The sequence below is a fragment of the Sceloporus occidentalis genome, unplaced genomic scaffold, assembly GCF_023333645.1.
Source record: "Sceloporus occidentalis isolate IW3139 unplaced genomic scaffold, rSceOcc1.0.p SCAF_75, whole genome shotgun sequence".
Lineage (NCBI taxonomy): Eukaryota > Metazoa > Chordata > Lepidosauria > Squamata > Phrynosomatidae > Sceloporus > Sceloporus occidentalis.
Window position 1 is genome coordinate 2,352,273 of NW_028317055.1, and position 24,255 is coordinate 2,376,527.

General features: G+C 36.9%; 1 protein-coding gene across 9 annotated transcripts in view; it reads left to right on the top strand.

The window, feature by feature from the left end:
• Positions 1-24,255, top strand: part of LOC149285889 (teneurin-2-like) — a 771,075-nt gene that overhangs the window by 421,166 nt on the left and 325,654 nt on the right. Inside the window, exon 5 of one of the 9 annotated variants that reach the window (XM_089494755.1) lies at positions 7,441-7,480. The exons of the other annotated variants lie outside the window; for them this stretch is intronic. Within the exon in view, the coding sequence (XP_089350881.1) occupies positions 7,441-7,480 (40 nt within the window). The remainder of the gene's footprint in view (positions 1-7,440; positions 7,481-24,255) is intronic. 9 annotated transcript variants of the gene reach the window in all.

The following is a 24,255-nucleotide window of genomic DNA, read 5'->3' on the forward strand; positions in this document are numbered from 1 at the left end:
ACACTGCACATACATTTTGAGAGATATGTTTTTGTTTTAACATTTTATTAGTGTTAAACTCATCTTGTTTCTTACATTTCAGGAAAGATAACGCAAATTAATGCATAGAGGGCATATTAGCCTATCAACCAATTGCTTTAAGAAACAATGAGCTTTGCATTTCAATCTATGATTGATCTGCTCTGTAATTGTATTTCGGTAAAGGCCGTATAAATCTAAAACGTATAAAAAAAAATTAATCTTCTCTAAAAAATACAGCCACTCCAAATAAAGCAGCATGATAGACTACGATATATATATTTTCGAACTGATGGCTTATGGGTATCCTGTTGTAATTCCTATATTCAGTCACTATTGCTTCATCTTCCACCCACAGAGACTACAGCTATTTTGATTGACAATGATGTCCTATAGATGTGCGAGGGTTTGTTGTGATTTAGCTCTGTGATCTCCTGCTACATCTATTTCAGGGCAAATAGTGTTTTTGACAGTCTGTTTTAAGTATGTGGAATTGATACCAGATGGCACAAGTTGAAGGATGCTCAATGTCCGTCTCTGTGCTTCATAATATATGGCACCCAGCATCTTTATACAGAAACATGTCTTGAATCTTGTTTGGCGGGGATGATAAAACTGTTTCATAGCCATCTCCTTGCCGCAGGCCTTTTATTATATGGTTGCTGGGAAAACAGGAGTGCATGCAGACACAGCATTGATGAATATCCTGTGGCTTCCATCCATACTAATGAAAGACATCCAGGTGGCCAAATTGCTTTAATAAATAAAGTATAGAGACTTGGTGTATATAGACTTGGCAACCTCTAAGTTAGATAAACCAGCATAAAAAATTAAATCATAATTGGTATTGGCTGCAGAGTTTGACAAGTTACCATCATGTCTATTGCATTAAACATAATAGAACTGGTATTACAAAATTATGACAATATAAGTATGGGTTTTACACACATTTTGGAAGTTTGAAGCATTTCCGTTATATAATATATGTACATTAAGTATTTTTCATATTAGCTGTCAAAGGCAATAGCCTTTTCTGAATATTACTTAAGTTGTTTATATTGATACAAACCAAAGGTTGCCGGTTTGATGTTTTTTCTTTGCCTTTGGCATCAGAGACAAAATGTTCCTTTTAGTCCAACTACAAGCTCATGTGAGGAATTAGTTATGCAGAGGTGCATGAGAAAAAGTTTTAATATTTAATAAAGTTTTTTTTTTTTTAATATGAAAAACAAATATTATTGCGAAAGTAAAAATTGCTGAGAAACTGTAAAGAAGAAAGTTGTCAGCGCTGGGTGGGGATAGGAACTTTTAACAAAAGCTAAAATATTAAAGCATTTACAAGATTGAAAATAATATACGCATTCCAATGATCTATTTTTCTTATCAGAGATATTTAAAAGCTTTTATCACTATCAATATTTTTTGACTGGGGTCTGTGTTGGCCCCCACCAATTCGGTGCTGCAGCAATTGCATTATATTGACCATAAGCCTTTTATATTTGAGGGACTATGCAATAGAGCGTTATATAATCTACTTCTATACATTCTGTAACATTTTATATGTAGCTGCTGCGTTAAGTATACATTCCCTTTTGTTTGCACTAATCAAAGATCTGTTGAAGGTGTTGTTCATTTCTTTTTTTTTGGCTTTTGTAGGTTTGTATTTTCTTACATACAGCATATACTTTTGCATAATATAACATCTTGTTATTACAAGGTACAGCTCGCTGCGCTAGATAATCTTTGACCTGCCGTCTGTGTTTAGCAGATGTAACTGTCAAGTGATAACACATAAAAATATATTAAAAGAACTTCTTTTTTGTCAAGGCATGGATGCCAAATTAATAAAAAGATAAAACACATAACTTGTACGAAGTTGTTGCCATTTTATTTGTACTTTAAAAATATATATACATGGAGCTACATATAAAAAAGCTAAACATCTTTGATGTATTTATTTTTGAATATATATATATATATATATATTATTTTTTTTTTTGTATATTCCACTGTGACCACTCAGCAACAATAACACATAAAGAGGGAATATATTAATATATTGGGACGTGTATGCAAAATTAAAGCATTATTGTTATTTTAACCCCTTAATGACAATTGCCGGTTCTGGCACGTCATGTACTAAAATCAGGTTGGTGACAATTGACATGCCAGGACCGTCATGTATTTAAACGGGTGCAGAAAGCGATCTACGTTCGCTTTCTGCACCCAAACGGCGTTGCTGTAATGCCTCGACCTCGAGGCATTCAGCAACGCCATGATCAGCACCAGGGGCCATGTCTGGCCCCTCCCCGGGGGGCGTCAACATCCGCCATACATTGTATGGCAGCGGACACCCGTTTTAAAAGCGTTTAGGAGGCGATCAACGATCACCTCCTAAACTTAAATGGTGTCGCTGGAATGCCCCGATCAGGAGGCATTCAGCGACACCAAAAACTTACCCCAGGACGGGCTGTGACTGCTTCGGAGAGCGGGGTAAATTAAATTGGCCGGGTTCAACAATGTCCCAATTAACACAGAGGGAAGGATGGCCACACATCTAATTTCCAATTAGAAAAATGCACACGTACCAAATGTGGCCTTTTAGTTCCCCCCAAAAATGACAAACCCATGCATGTGGGGTATCACTGTAGTCAGGAGATGTTGCTGAACACATTTTGGGGTGTTGTGTGACAGCGGCATATACCAGGAGCTATAAATTCATACATAAAGTAGGTGTGTGGGGGAAAATACACACAAAAAAATACTACTGCAAACTTTGAAAAAATGCTGGTGGTAAAATGTGTGCATGCAAAGAGTTAAAATACTAGCATTTGAAATACCCTGGGGTGTCTAGTTTTCAAAAATATATGGTTTTATTGGGCACATTGAAATGGCCCGGCTCAAAGATGTACCAAATCGGGCATGGGCAGTGGATCCCCAAATGCCAAAGTTCAACACTGAAAAATGTGCATGTCCCAAATGTGGCCCTTTTGCCCCCAAACAGCCAGGCAAAATCATTCATGTGAGGTATCGCTGTACTCAGGAGATGTTGCTGAACACATAGTGGGGTGTTTTATGATAGTGACATATAGAAGAACCTTTTAATTCATACCTGAAGTAAAATGTGTGTGACAAAACAAATGCAAAAAAATGACTACCACAAAGTTTGACAAAGACTGGTGGTAGATATGGTGCATGGAAAGAGTTAAAATACTAGCATTTGAAATACCGTGGGGTGTCTAGTTTTCAAAAATATATGGCTTTATTGGGCATACTGAAATGGCCCGGCTCAAAGATGTACCAAATCGGGCATGGGCAGTGGATCCCCAAATGCCAAAGTTCAACACTGAAAAATGCGCATGTCCCAAATATGACCCTTTTGCCCCCAAACAGCCAGGCAAACTCATTCATGTGAGGTATCGCTGTACTCAGGAGATGTTGCTGAACACATATTGGGGTGTTTTATGATAGTGATATATACCAGAACCTGTTTATTCATACCTGAAGTAAAATGTGTGTGAAAAAACAAATGCAAAAAAAAGGCATCCATACCACAAAGTTTGACAAAGACTGATGGTAGATATGGTGCATGGAAAGAGTTAAAATAATAGCATCTGAAATACCCTGGGGTGTCTAGTTTGAAAAAATATATGATTTGATGGGGTAAATTGCATTGGCCGGCTTCAAAGATACCCGAAATGGCACATGGGGGGAATAATTACCAGATTTGGAAAAAATGGCTTTGAAATAGCAAAACGCTACCTGTACTTATTGCCCATAACTTCTTGTCCTGAAAAAAACAATATCTAACATGTGTGGGTTCAGTAAACGGGAAAGAAGAAAATGACAGCTAAACACGAGCAGCGCAGAAATTTTAAAACGGCCTTTGTCACGAAGGGTACAAAAAGTTAAATCAGCCTTTGTCATGAAGGGGTTAATGAGTGGTGTTGTTTTAACCGTTTTTTAATAGATACAGTTTTCATTGTGAATGATATTAAATTCTGATCCTCGAGGTTTACCTTCTGTCGAACCTCTTCACATGGGCACAGGATATATATAAGGAAAACATTTTCGCTGTCTCTGTGAAAAGATTTTTTTTTGCAAGCCTGCAAGTTATGAAGGGTAATTGTAAAGGATGCATGTGTCTCATTTGACTTCACTAGAATCCATAAAAACTTGGACCCGAGTTATGAAGTCCATGACTATTCTACGCTTTCACTCAGAATACTTTTATGCAGTGTGCCACTAAAGTGGTACACCATCTACTTCATAGAGGAAAGGGATCAAGTAAATTCTTTTTGAAGAACTGGAAGTTCTGAACCTTCTTGATGTTCATACGAAACTAATTCCAAATTCAGGCTTTTCTTTTAAGTGGCCTTTATACATTTTGAAATGGCTTTTAAGTTTCATACAGTCCATGTGAATGAGTGGTAACCGCTAACTTATTCTCAAGGATCAATTGAAATGGTAATACTTTCTGAAAATATAAAAATATATAGTTAGTTACTTTGAATTCAAACCACAAATTAAAGAGATGAATTTATCATTAATTATTTGCAGTGCTGCAAGAATTGTTTTGTAGTTTTCCCACTTAGCGGTTCTGGACTGCCCTTGTGGGCTGGATTAGACTGATATACTGATGGAGATTTTTCCTCTGCAATGGCATAAATTGGCCAAAAATTAAGACTTTCCCAAATAAGGTCTCACTGTAGGACAAGCTATTTTGTCCATTCTCAGCTGAGTTTGGACACCGTATGCACTGTATTTTCCATGTAGCTGCAATCTACTAGGGGTTTATTCACTAAACCTCAAATTTGTTGGGAGAATATGAATATGAAAACTCATTTTTTGACAATCAATCATAGCACGTTTCTCCTTCAACTAAAATCCCTGCGTACAAGGTTACATCGTACTCAGTTAAATCAGTCAGATGACTTTGGAATTCTTCCAAATATAAATATGTATTGTAAAGAACTAATTCTAGGATAGCCTATCATGTTACCTAGTTATCTCTTCTAGATGTAATGTTTTTCTAGCTAAACAGTTCAGTTAATACATGCCTTTGGTTTCTTAACTAGCCATTCAACCACCATAGGAAGGCCATTATAGAAAGCTTCTATTATAAAATGTACTCTGCCATATACATTTAACTTCTCAACCTCTATATAAGCAGTCACAAGATATAGGTGAAGTTATTATTCCTTGCTGTTTCATTATTCACTGAACTATTCTAGTTGGTTCATAATGAATAGCTCCTGTACATTATACCATGTTAAGATGACATTGTTAATGACAGAACCAATTTGCATTAGACAGTACATCTGATGCATGTCAGAGATCTCTAAGAGGTGAGCATTGTTGAGGCATTCAATCAGTTAACCTTTAAGAAGTGTATCTTTTATGTGTGGTAGTGGTACAACAATAGCTACTTGTAGGATAGATAAAATAACAGCAAGTTGGGAGCTGTTGGACAACTATTACACAGATATTCAACAGCAATGAGTGAATACCTCGGTAATAGTCACTAACCCCTGTCATGTCAAAAAGTTGTAAGTATCATCACTGTGTAAGAAGACCAGGCTTAAGGACTTCTCTGTTAATAGAGGGTTGTGTGTAAGGGTGGGCTGGCTCAGGGGGCAGGGGGCTATTGCCCCTGGGGCCAGCCCAAAATTCCCACCCAGGCCAGCCCAAACTGGTTCATGAAGGGCCGATCCTACCCGGACTAGGCCAGTCCAGGTCAGACCAGCCCTTTGTGAACAGTTTTGGACCGGCCCATGGAGACAGGAGAAGAGCAGTAAAACTGAGGCTGCCCGCTCATATGCAAGCAGCTAGAGATAAAGCTGCAGGTGAGGTGAGGGAGTGAATGATGAGCGAGAGGCTAAGGAAGGGAATATGTATGTAATTATCTATGTATGTTAGACTGAGAGTGTAGATGTATGTGTAAGTATGTGTGAGCATGAATGTTTAAGTGTTAAGTATACTTGTGTATGTGTAAATGTGTGTGAGCACAAAAAATGAGCCATAGATCCATGGCAATAATTCATATTATATGGACATGACCTCTGTATCAAAAACAATGCATATTGTAACTTTTACAAATCTTCTATCATAACTATAACTAAAAAGAATATAAAATATGTTTGTGATGTTTAAAAGGATTGAAAAAATACTAAAATGCAGGAAAAATCTTAGACATTGTTTTTAGGACATTGCAACGCAAAAGATTAATGTATCCTCACATGACAACAAGAAAAATAAGGCAGAATATTTTTAGAAAATGAAAGGGATATGTTAAATCGATATCTGCTTAGTGTAACATGGCAGGTATACTGCAAAATCAACCATACTCTGGTGATTACTATCCACTCCAAACTCAAGATACATTGGGGTTTTAAACTACCGTAGGAATTAATGTAATCTTTTTAAAGGGCTTAAAATATGGTAATAAACATACAACGTGTTAGCACCTGCAGCTCAAGGTACCAAACTTATTAGAGATGGGTATAATTATATTTTTTTTACAGCAGGGATCTAGAAAACAAATTGTCATGAATATGGATGAGATCATTTCTCATTTACGAGCCTATTAACTAAAGAAACTTTTACCTAATGTTTCAGTAAAATTCAAGTTGTTTCTATCTATTTTTAATTCCCTTTCGATATGCATTGCATCAACATGAAACACTGAGGGTTTTTTTGGGGGGGGGGAAAGAAATGTGATATCTATAAAGCATTTTTATTTCTTTTGGCTTACTCTGTCTTGAAGAATTAAATGTATGTATTTGTCAAGTCACTCAACAACTTATTAATATTTGATCACTGTAAAATCCATCAAAGGTGTATCTTACGTGATTTACTTTAGAATCCAACCAAATAAACAAAAGATTATGCCACAAAAAGCTTGTTGTTTTAAATATAAATGGATTTCATACACAATTAATGCAGGAGTGTGTAAGATTTTTTGTAGTGGGGAAAAAGCACGCAGGTAAAGAAGAATTGAAAAACACCTAAGATAAATCATAACTGAGTATAGCACTGAAACCTGTGTTTTAATTGGATGAGAATCACGTTTTTCCAGCAGATACTTTCACCGAATGCAAAATTTCCATTCAAATTTCCCCTTCAGTTTCTATTATCCCTCATTGAAGGCTGGATTCAAAAGACTATTGTAGGATGGATGTAAGATTGTATTATTTTAGTATGGCGCATATGAATATGTAAGGCTACATGCAAGGCTAATCATGCAGTTCCTCTGTTAAAGGGACAGTGTGATGTCCTTCACACCCCTTATTATAGAAAATGCATATTAAACTGCTCTGTGAGTGAGACAGCCTCTCCCCCATTCTGCCCCTTTTGTGGAAGTTCACTGGGACACTTTGGAGCAGCGGACAAAGAAAAAAGAAAGAAGACAGAAGAAAGAAGACATACGAACAAGATGCAAGAGAAAAAACAAAGCTGTGCCGTATCGAGACAGGGACACAGAAGTGGTCAGCGGAGAAGGGAGACATACAAAGAGAGCGTGAATAAGAACCATGAATAAGAGTGTGAGAGAATGTGAATGAGACTGTGAGAGAGTGTGAAAGCGCACGAGAGAGTAAATCCCAACCGAAAGGGCAGGAAATAAAATTTGTTGTCCGAAAATAAATGGACCAAAAACAAAACAAAAACATGGTCCGAATAGTTTTGGGTACATTTGCATTACTCTAGTATTGAGCAGCTATATAGACTTGTTTTTTAACTAAAAGAAAGTCAGATTTGGGAAGAAGAGAACTTTCAGGCCAGTGGGCACTAAATGACATTAATGAGACAGCCGACTTGATATGCATAGCCACACGCCAAGCTCTTAAACTTGCAGCACTCAGCCAGAATGCAGCATTATATACATAATACACACACACACACATATATATATATAGATAGATAGATAGATAGATAGATAGATAGATAGATACAGTATATATATGTATATATATATATTATACATACACATATATATATATATATATATATGTGTGTGTAATTTTACTGGCTTTCTGGGTATGATTGTCTTTTACCTAAAAGAATTGTCAAAAGCTGGTATATTGAGCTGGTATATTCCTTTTCCAAACAAAATCATTAGAAGGCATCTTCCTCAGTGTTTGTATTCTTAGTCAGCATGTTAGAGCCATATTCATCTGTTTGTAGATGACATTTTAGTTGTGGAAAAAGCCATGTTTGCAAACTAGGCAAAAATCTATCTTTTACAATATTATCGTTAAAAAGAAATACAATTCGTTGCCTTTTTATAGTATTTTTTTTACTCAACAGTATTAACTTATTTATTCCAGTAGTAAGATAAGAAATTATTATGATTTTGATTTGTAATGCAATGCTAGTGCCATTGGCCTGTTGCTTTCGTTAACACACAGTGAAATGTATACTTCATAACTTTGGAATTAGTTATACCTAAAAATGACGTCCGTTAATAAAGAAAATCACTGCCTATATGATGCTGTAGTATTTACAAATCTATTTGCAATTACTGCCTATATGATGCTGTAGTATTTACAAATCTATTTTCAATTAGATAATTATATATACATATATATTTCCTGTCGTTTCTACTGAGAAGATGTTGTGTCCCTGAATGCAAGTGTCTCCTTGTTACTGAGAGGCTGATCTTTAAATAGCTTTTCATGTTTTCTCGTGCATAACAGATGTCCGTCCTGGCAGTATTAAGCCTGGGAACCAAATTCATACCTGGCTTCTCCGGTTCTCCAGGTCACAGTGCTCAATCTCTTGGTTGCGGGAGGGCCCGTTCCCCACCCTATTTCCCTCACACACCCATACAAATTTAAAGTGTTTGGAGCTAGCCGTGTCCATGTGCGTCGCCATCACCACCCATGTATGAAGCTAGGCCTTCTTGTCTCTAACTCGTCCCTCACAAAGCCACTCGAGGGAGGGCTCTGAGTAGCTGGAGCTTGAAATCTCTGAGGTATACATATCCAGCCTCTCAATGCGCCCCAATATACGGGCCTGTCTAAAATACTTTTACAGAAAGAGGATTCATACAATCCAGTAGAAGATCAACTTAGCATGAGTAGGTTCTGCCTTAAGTCCTTGTTACACCGTATGTATACATGTGGAATTGCAGGTAGTACACAAAAAACCTCAGGAGGTGGCCCAACATTTTTAAATCAGAGCATCCCAGCGGACCATTGTGCTCTTGCCCCCTTGTCAGTCCTACCCTGAGGCTGTGCCATCACGCTTAGCCAGTGGCATAACAAAAAATGGCCCCAAACTCCTCCAAAACACACAGTAACATACTTACACACACTAATTAACACATGTTAGAATGTAACAAACTATGAGCATGTCCTATGATACACATTTGCTTACCCTTTATTTAATATATTATCACAAGAAATAAGTGTATAAATCAGTTTCCAATTGCTTTACAAAACAAAACATTTACAAATGGATACTTTTTTGCAGATCAATACAGGTTAGCATAAAGAAAAGACGGCTCACAGCTTCTGGAGGAGAATATAAGGTTATTTCAGTAAATGTATTTTATGTTATCTTTTATGTACGTCTAGTATCCCAGGAGAATTTATTACATATTCAAAGGCTATTTCTTTAGGAGAGATTTAACCTAGTTCAATACATAGCAGCTTTATCCGGTGAGTAAAGACAGTTTCCTGCCCTTTCTGTCCCTAATTATGAAAAAAAAGACATTTTGATAACTTTGATTGACAGAAAGGACAGTTTTTATGTTCAAACTTTAATCTGCACGGTTTGTTCATTTTCATATTTATGCTTTCTCTACTTAATACCCGAGATGTGCAGTGAAGCAAGACAGAACGTGCAAACATGAATGATAATCACGCTCAGTTTATCTGCATACGGTGAAGATTTCCAAAAAAAATCAGTTACGGGAAGACTATCCTGCTTAGCTCTCGTTTATAGAACTTGTCACTTAAGGAGCATTTAGATGGCCTGAAAACTGTTAGTGTGGAATTAATCCCCAAAGCTCTATTAGAACATCTGGTTAAATAAATGTGGGGATGTGAAAAATCCAAAACAAAATGAACAAAATAAAACAAAAAAACAGGATTAAAATAACACCAATCTAAACAGCATTCAGTGGGGGAAAGAAACACAAATTAATGCAGATGTTTTGATATACCAAGCTCCCTTGTGCTAAGCTTTTAATAAAAGTAGACACTAAATAGCTCCCTATTTGAGAAGGAATCTAAACTTCAAGGGATATCTGATATAAGGTACAAAGATTTTCCAAATATTAGAAATAGTTTCCTATATGAAATAAAATGTAGATACTAAAAACAGTCACATAGTGAATTGATTGGCAAGTTTTCCAAGCCTACAGTTGGTTTTAGGGTTTCTTGCGCAATGGTTCATCACAGAAAGCCTTGATACTGAAGTGTCTCAGGATTAATGTTCCACCACAAAACATCTGGCCTGGGCATCAGGTGTTGCTGGGAGCCCTTTATGCCAATACCAATAAACAAAGGCTGTTCCTGGCTTAAAATGAATTCTAGTCAAGTCTGACTTGAGCAATGCTACTTTATGATGTTCAAAGGACATGAGAGGGATACATATGCTTAATCGGAGTTGTAAGTGGTTTCTAGCTACTTTTGCTTTGGCTCTAGACATTTTTCACTAGTTTTGCATATGCTTCTTACAGAGTGATCAAAGAACCTCTCACTTCAGCGTCTACTTTATATTTTTCACAACTTTACCACAACCTTTTTCTTTCTTTTTTCCAAATAAAACGAATTGTAACATGGGAAAGATTTGATAAAACCTTTGATAAATTAATTAGAATCATAGCTGGAAACCTCCCAGGATAGGCCCGCCTAAGCATTTCTGGGGAGAGGCATCATGAGGGGACAGGAGAAGTCGCACACAAGGGTGGTTTAGCCATATGAAGGGCAAGGCTAGCCCTATGAAGGGCGAGGCTAGCCATGACAAGTGCAGGCCTAGTCACGACAAGGAGTGGCCCCATAAAACATTACATGGGTTGGGACAGGGGTAGGCACCAACATTTCTTATGGTGAACATTTACTGGGATCTATTGTGGACAATTTAATGATGTTCTATGGACCTTCACAAACATTGTCACGGACACTGGTGTCCTTGTACAGACAGTTTGCCCATCTTTGGGTTGGGATTGATAGGGGAATTGGCCAATGAGTGGGCGCAGCAAAACATTGCTCGCCTGCCCCTGACGCAGAGGAAGGTGATCCAGGGAAGCAGCACTACCTCTGAACCTTCTGGGATCTGCCTGATGAGTTCTCATGTATACTTATAATAACTTATTATCAGCAGTAAACTTTGCATTCACGTCTTTATTTTGAGTGTATATTGCACATGCACGCCATTCTACTGATGGCTACTAGTTATTTTCTAACTCGTCTTTAAATATTTGCAGTTGTATGGTATTAGGCTGATACCAGCTTGACTCCCAGGGAGCAGAATAATAAACCAAGTCAAACAATCAAGCAGGCTTTAGACAGTGCCTGCCACGGTGACTTGCAGATGTCTTCGCTGATTGCATTGACTTCTGGCTAGAAATGGTATGCTACACATGTTCCTTAGATGCTACAGTAATCACAGAGAAATTGCTTTGGACGCCCGGAACTAGGAATGTAAACATACACAAAGTGTAATAAGGATATTTAAGCCGTCAAATCGCCCAGGGAGGTGTCAGTCATCTTTACACGAGTATACAAGAAATGTGTCCTTGGGTTATATTTGAACAATTTCCATTACATTTCACCCTTAGTCAGTATTTTATCACGTATCTATCTCGTGTCATAGTTTAAGTAACGTGCAGCTTTTGTCTTTCTATTCTAAATCTTTTCAGATATATTTAGACTTGTATTTTTAAAACTTAGAAGATTTGGTGGTTAATGACATTTTTTAAAATAATTTCAGTTAGGTACTGAAAAAAAATATCAAGAAATAAAGGCATTTGGCAAAATGCTTTCAAGATGTTACAGAGTTTTATTTATTTTTTTTACTTGAAACAGCGTATCGTTTAGCAAGCAGTTAAAATAAATATGAAATGATTTTAATAAAGAAATTTGTCATCCAAAACAAAAATGTCTTCTTCTGCTATGTTACGACACTAACAAAACCTTGTTATTTTTGTTATTAAAAAATCTTGCTTGTATTTTATTAGATATTATTTTTCCTGAAATATACAAAGATCGTATTTCCAAAAGACATATAGGTATAAAATAAACGTACATACGTACACTTTTTAAAATTTAAATTGCAACCTTGTTGGTAAGAGTTAACTGTCAGGAAGCACTAAAAGGCTTTTGGAGGCATTAAAGCAGGGCGCTCATTTCCTTTTGTTTTTGTACTTCCAAATTGTTATGTTATGCACTACTTGTTTTGCCCTGTTTGCCCATTGTACAGCGCTGCGGAATATAATGGTGCTGCATAAATCAATAAATAATAATAATGAAATATTTGTAGCACAATTCCCGTCTACCAGAACTAAGCTAAATCAACATAGTTGAAAAAAGTTGGAGACAGACGCTTAGCTGATTCAAGCATGATTATTAACACTTCAAATGGATGCTTTAGAAGTAGTAGATAGATGCAGAACTCTACCAGGGTATTCACTCTATAGTTATAAACATCTTTAGATACTGATAGCAATGGTGTTTCTGAAAAATGTATGTCCTGCTCAGTGGCGTACCTAGAGTATTTGGCACCTGGGGCGGATTCTGTATGTGGCACCCCCCCACACACACACACTTTAAAACTGCATAGCTTCTATCGTTAGGCAAACATTGCCAGGGGAGATTGATGGGGGTACAGCATAACTGTTATCATTATATACTGAGGCAGACATTGACGGTGGTATTGCATAACTGCTATCATTATATACTGAGGCAAACATTGACGGTGGTAAAGGATAACACGTATCACTATATACTGAGGCACGCACTGAGGGTGGTACAGCATAACACCTATCACTATATACTGAGAAATACATTGATGGGGGTACAGTATAACACCTATCACTATATACTGAGGCAAACATTGACGGTGGTACAGCATAACACCTATCACTATATACTGAGGCAAACATTGACGGGGTACAGCATAACACCTATCACTATATACTAAGGCACACATTGAATATAATGCAGAATAACCGCTCTCACTATATACTAAGCCAAACATTGATGTGGCGTAGGCCTACCACTTCAATGTCTGGCTTAGTATATAGTAAGGATGCACCGAAATGAAAATTCTGAACCGAAACCAGATTCAGCATTCACTTGACTGAAACCGAAAATGACCCCCCCACACCTTTAAAAAACAAACAAACCCACTTTTATTAAAAGTAACAAACCAAAATTAGACAAAAAAATCAATAACAATATTAATATGACATCAAATCCCGACGCACAGCATCAGTTGCCCCGCGCATCGCAAGGGGGCAGGATCAGAGATCTGCATTAACAGACTTCCCGCTCCCTTGATTGTCTTTAAGCTGGTTAGAGGGAGATCCATGACCTCCCCAACCGAGCCTGTTCCTCTAGCAGCAGACATTAGTGTCCATCTCTGGAGGGGTGCCGGCATGATGAGCGGCACCCGGAGCGTACCGCCCCCCCCCCCCCGCTATGTACGCTACTGGTCCTGCTATGTAATTGGCCTTCATACCCTTTCTCCCTCCTTCCGATAAGCTGCCATGCATTCTCACATTATTACACATTGTTATGACATTTTCAAGACATGCTGCACACCAAAGTGTACAATTTGCTGTGGTATATATGCTTGTATTCCAGTATTCTTACTAAAGGAACACTTCCAGGCACAGCCTGGTTATCTAGGACAATGGGTGAAAGCAGTTCTGGTCCTGCGGTGTCTAGTGACACTGCGGCAGTACATATGTCACTAGGCAGCTGCTGGTCAGAAATTGTCAGATCCACCTAGTCATCCTCAGACCAGCCATGAACACATCTATTTACATATTGTGGCATAACTTCTAGAACATCTACTGTGCATTTACTTGCCAGTGCCACATATGCTTTGCATCTATTCATTAACATTTAATTAACCCCTTCGCGACCTTTGCCGGTTCAGGACCGTCATAACAAGAAGGTCACTAAATGACCTTTGACGGTCCTGAACCGTCAAAAAATTAAATAAGCTTAGAAAGTGATCAAGGATCACTTTCTTCGCTTAAACGGCCTTGCTGCAATGCCTCGATGTCGAGGCATTCAGCAAGGCCGAGATCGGCATCGGGGGCCATGTCTGGCCCCTCCCCGGGGCGTCAACAGCCGCCATACATTGTATGGCGGCGGACGCCCGTTTTAAAAGCGTTTAGGAGGCGATCAACGATCGCCTCCTAAACTTAAATGGTGTCGCTGGAATGCCTCGATCAGGAGGCATCCAGCGACACCAAACACTTACCTCTGGGTGGGCTGTGACCGCTCCGGAGAGCGGTCACAGCCGCCGCTGCCGGTGATCTTCGCCATCAAGCAAGATGGCGGCGGCCCGGGAAATAAAACAATAAAGACGAAAAAGTTCGCTAGAGGGTCTCCAGACCATCTAGAGAACTGGCTCCACTTGCTGGTTGAATACAGGTACTGCATTCAACCATGCAAGTCAATGGAGCCCAGCTTTCTAATCACTATGTGATTAGTAAAATATTCAAAAAAAAAAAAAATAAATAAAAAATGGAAAACAAAAATTTAAAAAAATGTGCTAACATTTAAAAATATGGTTTGAATGGGTTAAATTGAGTTAACCGGCTTCAAAGATATTCCAAAGAGGAGAGGGAGGCACAATGACCAAATGACCACCTGAATTACGCATGCCCCAAAAGTAGCCTTTTACCAGCCAAACAATCTGACAAACCCATGCATGTGGGGTATCTCTGTACTCAGGAGATGTTGCTGAACACATATTGGGGTGTTGTTTGACAGTGACATATACCAGCACCTGTATATCTATAACTAAAGTACAATTTGTGTGGAAAAAAAAATAAAAAAAATTACTATTACAAAGTTTGACAAAGTGTAGTTGTATAATTGGTGCATGGAAAGGGTTAAAATAACAGCATTTGGAATACCCTGGGGTGTCTTGTTTTCAAAAATATATGGTTTGAATGGGTTAAATTGAGTTAACCGGCTTCAAAGATGTTCCAAAGAGGAGATGGAGGCAGACTGACCAGATTTGTTAAAAAAGATTTGGAAATCATAAAACGCTGCTTGTACTTATTGCCCTATAACTTACAAAAAACAGCAAAAAAACATAAAAACATTGGGTATTTCTAAACTCAGGACAAGTAGTAGAATCTATTTAGCTAGTTTTTTTACTTGCTTTTTTAGGTGAGTAAAAGATTTTTCAAATAAAAGTCATAAAATGTGTTTTTTTTCAACTTTTCACCATGTTTTTTTATTTTTTTTTATAGTAAATAAGATGATACGATCAAAATAATGGTATCTGAAGAAAGCCCATCTTGTCCTGAAAAAAACAATATATAACTTATGTGGGTACACTAAATGGGTGAGGAGAAAATTACAGCTGAACACAAGCACCACAAAAGTGTCAAAACAGCCTCGGTCCCACAGGGTACAAAACGAAAAATGAGCCCGGTCCTTAAGGGGTTAACAAATATTCTAATAAGGTCATTATTTCCCTTTAATGAAAACCTCACATTGATGTCTTGACAATGATTATTAAATCGCTGTGAACACATCACAACAGGGCCTGGCCAAATGACAACCCAGATAAGGATACTCCATTTTTTTCCATTTGAGACAGCATTTAGTTTTCATAATTTGTGTGTTTAGTTTCTAAACCCATTCTTTGCTGTTTCAATACACATCATTGTAGGTTTAGTACAACGCTGTGGTGCATTGTTACTCAGCAAACATTCCTAGCTCCTAGAACAGAGGGACATCAGGCAAGGAAGGAGGGACTCAGGGATTTGGGTCTCATTAGGGCATTGTACCCATACCTGGGAACTTCTTCACTCCGGCTACCTTGCAGGACACGGCCAGGACTGCCCACTGACGACGGTGGGTGGGCCCGTTGGTGTCGGGAGTTACCGCTGACGTCGGGGGGGGGCATTCCCCCTAATGTCAGCGGGAAACACCCCCATTTAGAGGGCAAATGGGCAAGGAGTAGGGCGTGTCAAACACGGAGGATTCGGCTTTTGACCTGGAGAACCGGAGAAGCGGTCTTGGGACCTGTCTCCCAAGGAAAAACACACTGCTACATGAATGTCTGGTGCTAAGAACGGCCCTGTACAAGAAAATCTTTATAGTAAATTATATAATGCTTATTAAAATTATACGAAGCCTTGACTAGTGTAGACTACAAGTTATAGATATAATATATATTTTTTTCCAAATACACATTTTTTATTTCTCCATTAAGGGCTGATTTAACATGTGAAGTCTGTATTTTTTTTTTTATTACGGGTCTGCCTCCTAAATCTAACTATAGCAAAAATATAAAAATAGCCCCGGCATCCCAGAGGGAAAAACGTTTCCCGACCCCCTGCAGTCAAAAGGTTGATATTCATGTCCGCATTTAGTATTCCAGATGGCTTCCTGGTTGCCCCTTGTACTGACCACTCACTCACAGTGCTGTCTCATTATTGTAAAATAATAAATGGTATTTTTCCTGTCCACACAGTGTAAAAGGCTGTTTTAAACTAGGAGTATTTAATGTGTACTATATCTTGCTGGAGGTATGATCATTTGCAAATGGAACGAAACGCGTCTTAAGACTCTCTCACGATCCCGTCTTTTAATTGTCTGAAATATATACGCTGTGTCCCATCATGTTTAAGGATGTAAGGTACAAATGAAAGGTGACCTGCTTACTCTCACACCATGCAATGTTTGCAAAAATACTGCGGATGACAGAAATCAATTCCCTGTGACTGTTAATCTGACGGGAAACCTTTATTCTTCCAGTTCATTAATGGATGCCTTCTAGTTGGAGATACAAGGTGGTATATTAAGCTTTAATGAATGACATCAGGGGGTAAAGGAGAAAGTTCAGAGGAATCTCATCTGAAGAAAGAAAATTACAATCCCTCTGGTTCATTATAGAAGTTTGATCTAAAGGACATTAGGCTCAATTTATCTGCGCATTTACGTGCTTACAAATATGTGGCATAACTTCACACACTGTACATGGCCAAGCATTTTGCATACATGAAAACAAGTAATCTTCTCATTTGGCAAAAGAAAATAATCGAATCCTTTGAAAACCATGGGATTTGGATGAAAAGCCATGTATTCCATTAAATGTGTGTTGCTGGAAGTGAACGCTGCAGAGAAGAGCGGAAATAGTTAATTATCCGGCTTGCGATGACACAACTGTACAGAACGTGGGCCTGATGCATGTATATTGGTGTCACACCCCTACAAGTCATAACAATTAAGAAGTATGAAGGTGATTTATAATGCTGTCACGAGCCCAACGTCAATTACGGAAATTTGCGCTTGCAGCAAGTTATAACAATAAAACCCAACAGAATTAGCAGGTTAATGACAAATGCATCAACTAACTAAACGTGTTACATTTCTTCACCAGAAATAGCGATGCCGTCTCGGTTATAAAACAAAATGCGATGCAAAACATCACTAATTTGTCGATATCACAACTCAGACCCCAATGTATTAAAGCAGCATGACCCCCAAAGAGTCTTTAACAGACTCAGCATCTTATGATCCTTAAAAGAAGCAGCCAATCCTATTTTTAATTAATTAATAATAATAATAATCTTCCTTGCCCCCCTACATCATTCCGAGGGCTTCTAAGCATCACCTTTATTTGAGAGCCAGTGACTCCGAACCCAGCTAAAAGGGAACATTGGGAACACATGAACACAAGTACCCAATGCCTCCTATTTACACCAGTCAGAAAAAATATAACGTACCCTGTAACATGCTGCATTTATTTAGATTTCCTGCTACCAGGAAAGAAAAACTGTTCTCCTCGAAAATATCCAATTGTTTTTTAAGTAAGTTTTAATAGTTTCTAACAATTATGTTTTTATGATGCATTTAAATAGTACATTGAGAAATACAAAATACACCCCGCGGTCTAATTTTGATCCATTTTAACTAGTATTTGGCACTGAATCTTATAGTCATTTTTCTCTGGCCTATTAACATAATTTGAATTTTTAATTGCACTTCATAATTACTTGTTGGAGTTAACAAAGAGCCCCATTTATTCAAGTGTTTATGAACCAAAAAAACACAAAATGTAACAAATATTAATTTGGTATTTATGGAGCTTGTTGAAACACTCTTAAAGGATATGATGATTGACTTCTTACCGTATTCACAACTGCTTCTAGCAAGATTATCTGAATTTTAGTGTGTTTCTTAGAACTTACAATTTACATACAGGGACCGTTCAATGACAGCCTCACCAAAGCATAATGCATATTAAAGTTTTTTTTTTAATATTTTATTAGGCATAGTAAATGAAATACTTGAAATTCTATGTATGCATACATGACAACAATATGGCTACAATGTAAAAAATTAAGCTTGGTATATTATAGTTCTCATTTAATAAAAAAATATATATAAGCTGGATAAAAATGCAATATAAAAATGAAGAATAAAGTAATCCACAGATGCCCTTTTTAATCAGAACAATCTGTACACACTTTTATTGCAAGCAATTCACCTGCATATATACGTAATATATATGTGTATATATATATATATATATATATATATATATATATATATATATATATATATATATATATACAAAAAAGTATTCTAGACATCTGTTCTGTCAAATTCTGCCAAAATCATAAGCAATGCTTATAATACTAATGAGGTGTTTATTGTGCATTTAGGCTTTACTTTGATATCTGAAAACCATCACACCTGGAAAGTGTATGAATAAAATATCAAAGTTTTATCAGTTACACAACAATGTAATAATAATCAATGCTTCAGTTGACCAAAAAAGGATGCTTTGGGGTTTATTTACTAAGGAGAGTTACAGATTCAACTCCCTCGCATAACTATATAATTTATGAATATCAAGCGCCAGTGAGCTTCTTCAGTAAGAAGGGCTGAGCTGGCCATGTACTATATAATAAGATGTCTGGAAAGCTCTATCACTGATTGAATGATACGTTATGCGCGACCAGTTAATCCATTCTTGCAAGAAAAACCTGGGGCCCTTCATAATACATAATGTGAGCTGCACCACTCCTGCAGACTTCTGCTTTAGTCAATAAACCATATGTGTGTATATATATATATATATATATATAATGTGTATGTATATTTTTATTTCTTAAGCACCAACAGATTGAGTTAATGCTTTTCAGTTTAATAAAAGATGAGCTTCAAAAAGTGTGCTTCTTTAATAAGTGCAGTGAATCTACAGGCTTTTTGGGGTACAGTAAGTATGAACACATTAGGAAAGGAGATCTCTATCCTGTAGAGCTTACAGTCTAAACATTGTATGTCTTTAGAAATACTACCATTTAAAAAAACAAATTAATTTCTATAGTTACCATCCCCTAGAGCGTGATTCCTAGGATCTCATTGTCAATGGATGATTTCAGGGCTAAGCAGCCTTTAATGCTCAGTTATGGACCATAACTCCCTGAGGACTCAGCAAGCCTAACAGGAATGAAGCCGATAAGCTATTCACCTGAAGACAGTTCTTCATAGATATAGTTTAAGATGACAATCCATGAGATACCAGTTGGGTAGTGATGATCTACATGATCCCTTTATTTTTAGTCCACCCGGATTCGCAGATAATAAACAAATGACCAAAGAGGTGTCTGATGACTTGCAAATCCAACATGTACAGTGTATTTTTACCAAGGAATAACATATTGATGATTTTTTCTCTGTATCACTGTACCATCAATCTTGTTTGTTCCTTTGGATGCCCTAATTCCAGTTAATCACTATTTAACAAACACAGAGCTAAATACTGTACATGGTCATATATTTTCAATTCTCTGCAAAGAGAAGCAATTTCATAAATTACCTTATTTATCAGTTCCCTAGACGGGGCTCAAGTTTTTTTTTCTTCAATTCATCCCTTTTGACGATTTTCAGGCATTATAGATTTATTTCCAATTTCCTTTTGTCTAAAGCAATAACTTTGCGTACTTTTGGTTGCATACAAACAATCCATATTTTTGGGTCTGATTTGGCATCACCTTCATGAAAGTTCACTTTTCCCAAGACTTTCATGCAAATGTAATGGTACAATGGTATAGTCATACTTAGCAAACATTCAAAGAAAAGGGGGTTATCAGGAGAGGAAAGAGGCAGAGAGGAATTTGGATGCCAAAGAGGCCCTCCTAAATAGGGACACTTGGGAGAGAGGTCAACTGCTTCATTGGCATCAAACACCAGGGTCTGAGAATCTTGATGTATGTCAGCGGTTCTTGCACTTTTTCTCCGGGGGAAAGCACATTTAAAAATTGTGGGGCATAAAAAGCTTTACAGGTGATGTGTTAACATTAGTAAATGGTTTAGGGCGGCAGGTCTTGGCCTAGGGCGGCAGTACAAAATTGGGGGGGGCAGATTGCCCTCTCCCCCTGTGTTTTCCGTCACACAATGGGCCAATTACAAGGCATATTTTTGATCTCCACAACTGGCCTATTAATAGAGTTCATTATTAAGCCCGGCGCATCTTTACATAAGGCCTGCTCAGATATGATGCTTAGATCTGCGTTTTTTCCCACATTTTAGTTAATCGCACTCGGTTTCTCCAAAATTTACTGTATAAGTTCACAATCGTGATCACCTGAGTATTACCATAAAGGTCTACGGCTGTTGCTACTGTATGGTTAGTAACGCAAGTGCCAGTATATACACTACTTCAAGTTCGTTCTCCATGTGGCATCACATGCCACGGAAACTTCTCATCATGCTGCTTTTGGAGTTACTGTACATTTCAGACGAACTGTAAGTTTAAAAACATTTGAGGTTGTTTTTCCCACAGAGAAGAACAAACCCGACATTCTACAACTTCTGGACCTCTGGAGCTACTTTTTGTTAACCATGTTTGAGAAAAATCACTTTACCGCTTTTTATCTCAGTGAGCCTATTTGTAGCTGAATATTGTGTATCAGCTGAACAGCCAAAGAAACAGCCAATCAAATATTTCACATTCTTCCTTAGAAACTTTCAAATAAGACCAAACTGTGCAATGCATTATACTACATGAGTCTTTTTTAAAACCTGGTACCTGACCTTGCAGACTTTTATCGTATTTCAATGGACATTCTATCAATGTCCAGGCTTAACATTCACATTATATAACGTACCCTTTATCCTTTTTTTAAGTAAAAAAAAAGGATAAAAGACATAAAATTTACTCAAAACACATAAGAATCTCCAGCAGGCCCAGACTGACCATCAGACACACTGGACAAATGACCGGCTGAATATCCGCACGCACCCCTTCCCTTAATTAACTTTTTAATTTCTAATGCTGCATTTAGTTACAAAAGTATAAAATTCAGCAAAATAGGTTGAACAGCACCTTAAAATGTGTATTTTACGATTGCTAGAGCTTAATTGGTAGCTCAATTTGTAATATATGTGTGTGTGTATGTGTATATATACATATATATATATGTATATATACATTTTCTGAAAGAACAAGATGACTAATTCTTTTTTCACCTTGATGGCTTCTCAAACAAGTTTCTGGTTCAATTAAATGTGTCAGATATTACATGGAAATATTGTTTTACTAAATGTACATATGGAAGCCTATGGTTTTCAGAAAAGCAAAATAACTTTGCTAATCTAATTAAAATGTACATTTAAAATTAGAAAGCATTTTCTTTTTTTTTTCATTTTAATGGATTTAAAAGCATATCTTTACCGAATATCTATTTTATTTTCTACCACATATAAAATAGTGCCTCAGGCAAACCAAGCATGTTTTTTTTCCAATTTGTTTAAGGTATCTGTCTGTTCTATCACTTACTCATACCCATACACATTTTCAATTAGTAACACAATTTCCTGTTAAATTGATGCTGGGACTGATTGGAAAGTTTTTAAGCCTGGGTAGGTGTTAAAGTATGGTTTGCCAGAAGCCATGCTTATTCGTTTGCTCTATATGCCATATAATTGTGTTAGTGGTTAATCTATCTATTCTATAAAATTATAATATATTTACATCAATACATTTTTCACAAAAAAGACTGAATTACGCTATCCTATATGAAAGTATGTACAGGTATATATATAAAAAGAGTTTTCTTGCTAATTAACTACAGATAATACAAAGTATGCCTCCTAACTAAACACAATAATTTCCCCTGAGGAAAACGAGGCAAATCCTTTAAGTGCCGCTTGATTAATTATACTACTTATTTTTCACCCACCATTTTTCCCTGTCAACATACTTCTAACTTATGTTTTAAATTACTTTGTTATATTATATATAAAAAAAACAGTTGACTTACAAAACCCAAATTACCTAATAAAATATATTTTAATGGTTTATGAAATAATACATAATTATAATAATAATTAGATATATTATTATTTGATCAATAGTGTTACTATAATACATAAGCCTGGGGGTGGTGCTAAGGAATGGAAGAGAAGAACATGACTTTTTGGTGTAATATATATATATATATATATATTCCTATTCACCCCCTCCATATAGCACCAACTTCATATCCTCATATCTCTATACCTTACTGATCTTTATGCAAAAATTGTTTAATTCCATCTTGATTCTTGGAAGTTGACAGGAGGGTTCAGCATTTGTTTGCATTATGAAATGCCAACCCCAATGAGATTCCCCTTTAAAGTAGGTTTGGCTGGCTTCGTATAGAACCTGGACCAAAGCGATTTCTTGAAAGCCAACTCACCATCTAAACTGTGAACATTATGGCAGGCCAACCAGCCCCTGTGAAACCACAGCGTCCTTCATAGCAAACTTCCCCTTTAGTGAATTAACCCATCATTCTCAGCCGCTATACGGCAGCCATGTCGTATAGCATCAAATTCAACGTTAGAGATGGACAGGTGAACCTGTCATATGTCATACAGATGCTGATATAATGCCAGATGTTATCCAAGGGCATAATGCATTCTCTAGCGTACACAAATGTTTAATTATCTGTATGACTTAACTGTTATGTTGACTTGAGTGAGTTGAATAAGATAACATGGCTAAATGAGCAGTACAAATAACTTACCGTAAAAAAAATATCTTACACTATAAAAATATATACACTATAATGACAACTAAGCTCTCTTTTAATGAAACAAGTTCTGGTTTGCAAAGAGACCAAACAAGTCACATGTTACCATGGTTGCACTGACTCGGTGTTTGCAGAAGCAAAATGAATAAGTAATTGCAAAGATGCATAAATTGCTTCTCTGTCATTTCAAATATATGTCTTGGGCATAAACTCTGCGTTTTAGCGGTTTTGATTAGACTCAACTGATCTCAATATTCTTTTGAATTTGACACACATAAAACCATGACATTTGTTTCACTGCAAACCACGGAAGTGTTTGTCATACTTTAATTTTGTCTTTTGAAGATATCTAATGGATACATTCAAAAAAATTACAACTCATTTAAACAATAATTTTAGAAAGGGTGTAATCTAGAATATATTAATTTATGGGTAAATTATCTTACTCAGCATGTCAGAAGGACATAAAACCTTTTCCTTAATGATCCAGTGCATAATGTGGGTTGTTCTGTAAGAGATGACTGTTTCACCTCCATGACTTAATGTTAGATTGTTAAGGTCCAACTCCTGTAATCTTCTTCTGATCCCAAGCAAAGTGTAGTTAATTTGCTGAATTAACTATTAATTATACAAGGCCTGCCCACCCATCATGTAGGAGAAACATTCCAAGGATGGCCCTACTTGAGCCATAATGCCTCCTGTCAAACTTAGCAAAAACATGTAGAGCTCAAGGGAAGGCGATAAATCTACCACTGCACAATTACAAATTGAGGATTTTGAGCTACCAGTAGATTAAAAATAAAGAAAATTAGTAACACAAGTTGTAGGAGTATTTAAGAGCTTATAATAATATTTTATTATACAAAAAACTACTGGTGAAATCACAGGGGTGGCATCTGGTATCTATTGTTTCATTCAAAATGTCCTGTGTGAGCTTATTGAGGTACTATTTTCTTTAAAAAAATGTAATGCTTGGTTGTAGACTTAGATGAGTGATGGGAACC